This window comes from Trichoplusia ni, chromosome 15 (genome assembly GCF_003590095.1).
Source record: "Trichoplusia ni isolate ovarian cell line Hi5 chromosome 15, tn1, whole genome shotgun sequence".
Lineage (NCBI taxonomy): Eukaryota > Metazoa > Arthropoda > Insecta > Lepidoptera > Noctuidae > Trichoplusia > Trichoplusia ni.
In genome coordinates, this window is record NC_039492.1 from 3,944,092 (window position 1) to 3,953,642 (window position 9,551).

The 9,551-nt window shown below is 34.3% G+C and overlaps 1 protein-coding gene across 1 annotated transcript in view; it reads right to left on the reverse strand.

The window, feature by feature from the left end:
* The window catches only part of LOC113501032 (sodium-driven chloride bicarbonate exchanger), a 36,625-nt gene extending 32,990 nt beyond the window's left edge, over positions 1–3,635 (reverse strand). The window contains exon 1 of the mRNA XM_026882007.1: positions 3,371–3,635. Coding sequence (XP_026737808.1) covers positions 3,371–3,405 — 35 coding nt within the window. The 5' untranslated portion in view covers positions 3,406–3,635. The remainder of the gene's footprint in view (positions 1–3,370) is intronic.
* Between the last annotated feature and the right edge of the window lie 5,916 nt (positions 3,636–9,551).

The window sequence follows — 9,551 nt, forward strand, 5'->3', positions numbered from 1 at the left end:
CAGTCCTGTTTTTTTATTCCCAGGGTAAAAATCGCTACTTCACGCAGAGAACACGGCGTGAGTATATTTTGTACTGTCTCAGATAAAATTCAGCCCTCGTACCTAAGTAAAAACCTTGGTCTCATCAAGACGGAAGATGAGAAGAATTTGTCAAATTCCACAACAACTTCAGGTGGTCTAAAACTTTCATCCCAATATTGGGCTTGGTTCAGAAACCAATAAATTCATACCCATCGTCACGAAAGACTGTTATAGGCCCGTACGCTGAAGTGACCAGTTCTCTTAAAATTGCAATCAGTCAATTCATGAATAAATTTGTTTCACTTCTCATCACAGCTAATTACCGAAACTCATCACGTTGATAAATTATTCGACAGTCAATTGTTTCTGTCACAGACAAAAGGTAAACAAAAATATAAAAGTTTTATTAAACGCATGAAAATTATGGACATTATGTGGTGTGTTGTGGACCATAAACTTTTATGGGGCTATTTCAAGGCTTGTGTCATAATTCGAACAAATTTTGGGGTTTATGGGTTCAAATCATTTTTTTTTTACTTTAATAGCCACTTGAAAATAAGTTATAAACATTTTACGGATTCATAACATTAAGTCTATCGTATTTTACAATTAAGCATTAACTGAAGTCAAATTAAAGTAACTGTGTATTGAAATTCTTCACATATGACATTTTAAATCTGTTTGGTATAGCTTTAATCCCGTCAATTTAACCACAGAGCTGTTTTTTTTTAATATTCCTGAGATGAAACGATAGAAGAGCTATTAATATTCTCTGCATCAAAAGTTTTGACCAGAAACGAAGTTTGTAAGAAACCTTATTCTATCTTCAAATCTTCTGGATTTGCTAAAACGGATAGTAACTAACTAACTGTGCAATTTAAATTCAAAAAGTTCTAAATTATAGTTCAGTTAAAACATTTCTGTTATTTCGTACAGTACCTACTAAAACTAGGAATTGCAGTTTGAATGAACATTAATGAGCCTTTGAATCCGCCTCATTTATTTAGCTTACCACTAATGGGATAAATTCCGGATTTCAGCCTTGATTTTGATAATAAAATGGATAAATTCTAACATTATTTTTCCTTTTCATCCTGAATTTTAGGTCTATGGAAACATTTGTCGGAATCTTTCAGTTTGATAATTACAGAATTACGTCTAAGAGCCATGATTGTATTAGTGACAGAGAAAGATGGGAATAATCAGTCCACATCTTTGTCTCCTTCTACCAAGATGGAATTTAGAAGGCTTAGATTGGTTGCTATTTGATACTTTACTTTTAATAACACCATCTTCAAGAAAGGATGCTAAGTTTACTTCATTTATTACCAGAACAAGAGGCGTAAGACGATAGATATTAAAAAGTGGAAGGAATAGGTTTAGTAGTATCCGCGTCTGGAACTTTGTTTGCGTTCTAGTTTACCAAGTTTTGAGGAACTATAGCAAAGTTAAGTATAGTTTGATTGGTTGGTTATGGATCACTTCGATATGTATACAAGAGGTATACACCTGAGTTCGATCGGGGTGTCGTTGTATATCAGTGCAAATGCGTATATGATTGGCGCGCGTAAGTTGTCTTCTTTGGGAATATATTATGAGGTTATACATACGTGTAAAGTTACCGGCACGAATCTTGAGCGCTCGGCGGAAGAGTGAGGATCGCTTTGCGCATCGTAAGATAAAACACCAATCAACTGTCCGTACTCTTCGTCTTGTAATGCATGCAGCTGCAGCAAAGAACCAATTTCAACCAAGTGACGGCTATGACACGATGCGCTGCGGGCCAATCACTGCACTTTATCCGCCCCGCGCCTCACTTCACACCTCAAAAGAGACCTAAAAAATCACTTCTGCGCAGGTGAAGGTCAGCGCTCAAGATCCGTGCCGGTATCTATACCCAGTAGTGAATTATTTCAGGACTATATGAGAATCATAGGTAACCAAGAACAAAATATCTTTCTTGTTTTGATAACTTGTTTCTGTCGATAGTCAAGTTTTTCGTTGTTCAATATACTGATATAGTCAATGCTATAAGGTATAAACTGTGATAGTAGGCCAATATCGTGAGGATACGGCTCCTTTATTTTATGCCCAGACTGTTAAATGAAGACCTTCACGTTAATTGATTAAATTAATGTTTATGTAATAGGAAAAGTGTTATAAAATTTAGTATCATGTATAGAGGATTGACTGAGGGTTTTTTTTTATTTTTATTTACGTGTTTTTTTCTGAATAGAAGATGTCATCCCGATGATTGATACAAATATTTTTTTAAAATTAACAGTTACATAATATAATAATATAACTAGTAACCTGCCCGCAATCTCATGGTAACTGAGGGTTTTGAAAAGAGCAATATCACAATGCCAATTAGTGTGTACCTCTTAAGAAATATAACAATGAGAGTTTGACAAATGATTTGTCAAACTCTCAATATTGAAAATAGAATTAAAAAAAGACCACTACCTCATAAATCCGTTTAGCAGTTTAGGAAATATGAGGTAATAAAGAATATTACATACAAGATACGTGCGAAAAACATAACCCTTCCTTTGCAATCGGCCAAAAATAACTGTCACAATCCTTATCAGCTGAAAAATACCTCTTTATATACAACCTCAATAAATTTAATTTTCGTAAAGCCATTACAACAATGTGATATGAAAGTGGAGTTTCGAAACATTTTGGTCTATTTGGACCCTTACTAACGAGAAATAAAACCAAAATACGAGAGAGTTGCGTTGTTCAAAGTTTGTCAATTCGTCTGCTACAATGTACAAACTGTGTTTGAGTAAGTTTCTAACTTTTATAGTTAAATGTTGTTCTGCATACTGGATACTGTGTATTTTATTTGCGCTGTATAAGCCAATTTTCGAGTTAAATACGTTATTAATAATTGAGTATACGTTTCACGATCCCGACTTTGGTAAGGGAAGGAGACTGAAGCATTTAAGAAAATCATAAACATATAAAAAATCTCATCTCCTTGAAAGGAATTTCTAAAAGTAAATATTATTTTCTTGAGGCAAATTCCTTAGCCGAATCACACGTTTTAAATAATAATAAAAAACACATCAAGTTTGATAAGATTCAATGACAGTATTATTTTTAACTATGTACATTACAGAACACTCTATATTCCTTTTTTGAGGAAAGATAAAATCGCATTGGTTGACACAACCGGGTTGACATGAGGTAGCTAGATCCAATTTTCTTTTAGACAGTTCCCGGCCACGCGTAAAAATAACTGCCGCTACAAAAAACCTATCCTATTTTCGTGTTCTATTTTCAATTTCCAAACATCGATAAAAAAGAACCGTTATTAAAGAAAAAAAGAAAATAAACTTACCGAATATCGAATCTAAGTTTTTTAACCGTCGTCATAATTCACTGTTCGTAATTTGAATTTGAATGTAGAGCTCGCGAGTTTCCACTAGGACGCGTCGGTGTCTATGGCCTACTGTCAGCTAGTTAAGGTATAAACCTGTGCCTCTACCTATTAGGCAGTAAACCGCGTGACTTATTCAATTATTGCCTAACCAGCTAAACCTAAGACTTGTCGTTGAGAGCCGGTTAATTAAAGAAGGATTTGAATTATTTTTGTAGGCTTTTAAATTAGTATGTACGCTATAGTGTTTTTTTTTAATACTGTTGCATATATGAAACAAATAATATTTTGACAGTTTAGTTATTAAAGACGAAACAGCAGTAATTACATACAATTTAAATAATAAAATTTTCGAATTCTGGAAAGCAAATATTTTTTCTATTGAAATAAACTATCATAAGTCAGTAAGTAGAGAAGCTTCATAACTTTTATGGCTTTGCAAAAAAAAGCATTTTAAATTTAAGCCTTAAATTTCATAATTAAACAGAACTGGCCGAATTGATAGAAAACCTTAAATAATAATATTTTATCTCCACAAAGAAGTCTCTGATATAGTGACGTCACATAATGATAAGTAATGAGCCATGCGTTGGTTCCCTGCCACCACTTATTAAAGTAATGCTGATGTCGTTGTGGGAGCGAGATAGCGCGATACCAGCGTAGAGCAGCCTCTCCCTTCCACAACGGCAACAGATTAACTTGAAGCGATGGTAGGGCCTTAATCTTAGTTGTCCTTTGTCCCCACGTACACAGTTTCATTGTCGGCTAAACATTAATCAAGACGGCCAGACATGATATTAATCCTGTGTGTTCAGGTTATCGATTTACGACTTTATTATCTCGGACATTGCGTTCATATTTCCTTGAAACATATGTTTCGAATCTTGCCTGTAGTTCTGCCCTCGTCGATGACTTTTCACAATAAAAAGTCTCACGTCTTTAATTAAATTTCAATTGTCCGAAATCAAAATAAGAATTGAAATTTTCTCTAGACCAAATTTTCTCAAACTTAACTTTGTCTGTCGTAGCGTAACCGATATAGACCTAGTTACTTTTGCAACTTAAATGTCAAAAATGATTCAAAGAATGAATCTATATCTAGTGTATATTTGGCTATCTAATAGACCATACAGTACCACAAAATGCAGTAGTTTATTGACCCGATGGTTTTGTTACTAAAAATACCATAATCTTGCATTATTTTCTTTAGGTTAGCAGTTTGAGTGCTAGAACGGAAAATGTATAAAAAAAACAATGATTGGTTGGGGCCGTGGGAAATAATGAATAGAATCAACTACTTTGTATGTGTTGGTATGCTATTCAGAATTGGCGTTTAGTAATGTTGTTTTTTTTTATAAAACTAGCTGTTCCGGCGAACTCCGTTTTGCCATTCAGATTTGGATCGAATTGGATCTATTCAGGATGCTACCGTAAACTGTAAACAGTTGGAATGAATGCCTTATAGGAGTTAAGTGTCATTATTAGTCATTATTCTGATGATTTTGCTAACAGGCGAGGCAGATCCAGACCGTGGAATACGAGGTATTCCAAGAAGGTGGAATATCCTGATATCAGTCTTACTGACGAAACTGAAAACTGAACTATATTACTAAAGTCTGTGTTTGGCTGTCTGTCCGGCTTTAGCTCATAAACTGTAATAGTTAGTCTATTGAATTGTTTACAGTTTATGTATTTCTGTTGCTACTGTAGAACCTTAGACTAAAAATCAAGATCGCGTTAAGCAACGGTCATAAATTTGTAACCAACAGATTTATTTTTCTTTAGCTATTCTTTCCGTCTTTCTTTCCGTCCGTCTCTCACACCGCTTTTTATTGAATTATTTAAAATAAGTTATATAATAAAAAGGTTTGCCTATAAAACAAGGTATTTTACAGTTTATACAGGTTTAAAATTAATTTACATTTACATCAATTAATGAAAATCGCGGCGATGTTCTTGTTGAAAGGTTGGATGAAGAAATAATTCTATCAAAAAATGGCCGAACATTTACGAATCTGTATTTCCCGAAGGCTTTCACCTTGATAGCCCATTAGTGAGGCTTTTAGTGAACTAATTGTGCAATAATGTTTTAATCATTAGTGTCTAGTGTACCTCGAAGTTTATTGGATACTTCGAGAAATTAAGAAATTACATCCAATTTCATCCAATCCCAGCTTTATGATAAACCCTAGTGTTTTTATTATGGAGGTATTGTTTATTATAAACATGTTTTTGTAACACTCGCCCATAATTCACCTATAATTAAAAATGATTTTAAATTCAGGAGCTATGATGTCACAGACTGACATACTCCTCAAAGTTATGACACTCCTCTTCTCTCAAAGAGGTAAATAAACGCAAAAAGCGAAAGTACAGCATTAAAAATGAACACAATGTTGTAAACCATTACTATGTTTGGCTACAAACAGAAAACAAGTTTGATTTGCATTCATTAATTCGCTAATTCGATCACATGACTCTACAATCACTTGACTTTAAAGTCATGTGATTGAGATTAAACGGGTATTAGACCGCGACCGTATTGGCTACGGTAAGGGGAAAACTGTTTGAATAACCTACTGGTAAAGGTCACCATATAACCCGGCGTAGAATATGCGGTGGTTCGATCCAAAAAGCTTGTTCTGAGTCTGGGTGTCTTTGTGCATGTGACTTGAATGTTTGTGAAAGCCCACGCGACACAAGGATTAAAATTTATTTGTGGAGGACCTAAACATGCAAAGACTTTTCTATTGACAACTCTTAAAATGGCTAACAGGATTCTACTTTGTCGTGGCAATTTTAACCTTTAAAGCCACGAATGTATGACATAACGACATGTGAATGTTACTTGTACCTATAACTCTGAACTCAAACTATGTCATAGTGGTCTTGAGGTTCTATGTACGGATTTTTATGCACAAAGGTGCGGGTTCGATCCCCAGCACAGGAAGGTACCCGTTTGACTTTTCAAGAGATATGATTGATAACATTCTTACGATTGTCTTACAAAAGGAGCCCAGTTCATGTACCCGACGTAAAATACCTCTAGGAGCGATTATTATTTTTTTATCATCAACTAAGACAAACAGGTACGAAGAAAAATTAAACAAGAGAAATCTGAAAATACTCTTAAAAATGATAAAAACGCCAGCGCCCGCGCCCCTCACTATTGTTACAAGGCTCGGACCGCGCTGGCAACAGAGCTGTGTTTCTAAAAAACTACGAATTGCATCATAATATTGAATAAAAATTGCATTTTAAATTTATTTAAATCTCATAAATACCTATAATTTTATCATGACGTGTTCTAGTCATTGGATACAAGAACTGGACTGCTTTTGTAAGACGACAAAAAAATCACCGTGTATAGACACTGGAAAAACGGTGAAGAAAAGCATTGTAAAGAAACATTGATCCCAAATATTGGAATTGGAAATCACTAACCCACAGTGACCTAGCGTAGTGATAATGCTCAAAACTTTCCCATATGGGAAAAGGCTCGTGCTCAATATTGTGAAAGTTATAGGTGTTATTGTAAAGCCGAAATTCTATAAGTTTAGATCTTTAATTCGTCAAGTATGGAAGACTTGGGTTGATAACACCCCTAAATCACGTTAACACCTCTTTAATTTAAGTCCAATGTTGTCAACATAATTAAAATCATCAAATTTCTATGCAGTCCAGAATCTAATTACTCCATGAATCACGAACGAGTGCTATGAAACCGTTGTATCAATGAATGCGAGGTAAACACCCACACATACACATACAAACAATATATGTGAGTCTACACGTGTGCCCCATATCGGGAACAATTCAATTTACCTCTTACTTTGTATAGCAACAAGGAGTTTTATTATATTCACCAACTATAATTAGCTTAGGTACTGCAAGGCAACTCGAAAGCTTTTATAGATTGGATTTTATGATACTGTTGTCAACAATCTGGATAGCTAGTAGGTATCAAAACTGGTCAAGTGCGAGTCGAGTTTTGCATTGTCAAGTTCGTAAAATATTATAGTTACATTTTATTATAATATTATAAACGCGAAAGTTTTGTTTTTGTTCCTCTTTGACGCAAAATCCATAGAACGAATTTAGACGAAACTTGGTAGTCAGATAGTTCATAACAGGATAGGAACAGAGTTAGGTATTAAGCCTAATACATATATTACCATAAACAGATATTAACATTTGAATATTAATCAAAAATTATAATTTACAAAACTTCTAGCCTTTTACAATACTAATTTTATTCAAAGAGGATTTTCTAGAAAATATAAGGGCTAATTTAAACTCATCCAAAATCTCATGAATTTGTTAGACACGTTTATAAATCTTGTTAACTTTACTCTGAAAGTTTAAAAGCATTTTCCAGCAAACGTCATGTCCTAGAGACCGCTGTCAAAATATCATCTTTAAAAAGGACCGTGATTTACACCGTCTAGCGAAATTGAACAATTTGTTGTAATTGGGACGACGACGGGGTATAAAAAGAAAAAATATATTTAGTCCTCCGCAGTTAAAGAGAGTCAATATAAAAATATTAGGCACGTATTTTTTCGTCTTCTGAAAAACTAAAATTGGCAAAGATAAACTGCTTTAAGGTTTAGTAGAGTTGCTGAAGAGACCTTGTGAAGTAACGATTTCGTAAAATTTTGACACAATCACGCGTAAGTTTCATTCTTTGTAATCTAATCGGACTTTATGTTTGAACGACAAAATTAAAAATAAGTATCCATTATTATATTCACATGCACAAAGACACCCAGATTTAGGTAATCACACAATTGCTTGTCCTACGGGGATTGAGTCCGCGACACGTCGCGGTCTGTGGGTTTTGGTGTGGTGACTTAAATCACTCGGCTATCCGTGCACTCATCCCTCGCTACGCGTCCTCTTACATCTCTGGTGGAAATGCAGCCTTAGACCTTCGTTTCTCATCGACAACTAATAATATAACGTCTTATTCCAAGCTATGACTATTTTAATAGTAAGGCAGCGAAACAGCCGTTGCTCATTGTGACGCCTCTGAATAGTCAATTGTTTGCTCGGCTTTACAATCGGTGCCCGGAGGAAAGTCAATACAAAGATGACTGCAGTATAGGTATTATGTAGTACCTGGTAAAAGCAGTTCGTTCTCATTTTCCTTTTGTGTCTTTTTAAAACTAAAAAGGTAAAGGCGGAACCTGGAATTACTGAGGCACCGCTTTCTGACTCCGTCAGCGGTTGTATCTTTTAAACCGTGAGAGTTAGATTTTTTGTTTATTTTTTGCAGATACTGTATTTTTAATCCCTTTACAACAACATATGCTAAAAAATGCTCAACCAAAATATCGAGGTTGTTACGGCCATGAATAAGTTTCGTGGAAAAATAAATTTGTAGGTTGTTTGCAAAGGTTTTAGATATATTTTAACACATTCAACATTTCCAGTTAGACAAGCGACGGCAGACAGTCCATTAGACAAGCAACATTTTTGGAATCGTACCTAATAAATGACGTTTACTATTAACTTTAATTATTGTAAAAGTATCACTTGGTGAAGGGAATAGTCATAGTTTACGTAATAGAAAAAAGGTTGAAAGAGCCACACTTACAGACACGCTAACTAATAACAAAGTTTTATTTGAAAAGTTGGAATAGTTTCTTAAACTAATAGTCCTAATCTTAGTTAGGTCATAAACTGATAAACTTATTGGATTGTTTTCAGTCTCAATATTCTTTTGTAAGATTGTTATCTCAATATTAAGTTGGTTTTCTTTATTGTATTCCAGTTGGGCCTTTAGGTTTCACCTACGTTAAATCCGTTTTTTTTCAATATATTTAAGCTTTCTCCCAAAATTAGAAACTTTCTCCTAAGTCATTTTATTTATTGATGAATACCGCATGAAAATTTGTTGCGTTATTTAGCAGATTTGGATACGTTGCAGAAAATTTAACTGTACGTACACTATTCTTAAAATATTCCACTGAATGATAACCAAAAGGGCATAAAAATCATTTGATTAAATGATAAAACCTGGTTTAAGGGAAAACGGCTTGGTTGCTTGTTAAAAAAATAACTCTCCAAACGAATTAATTTATGGTCGGTTTACACACAATTCTGTTTCTCCGTATAATAAGATACGGGAAAGGGGATA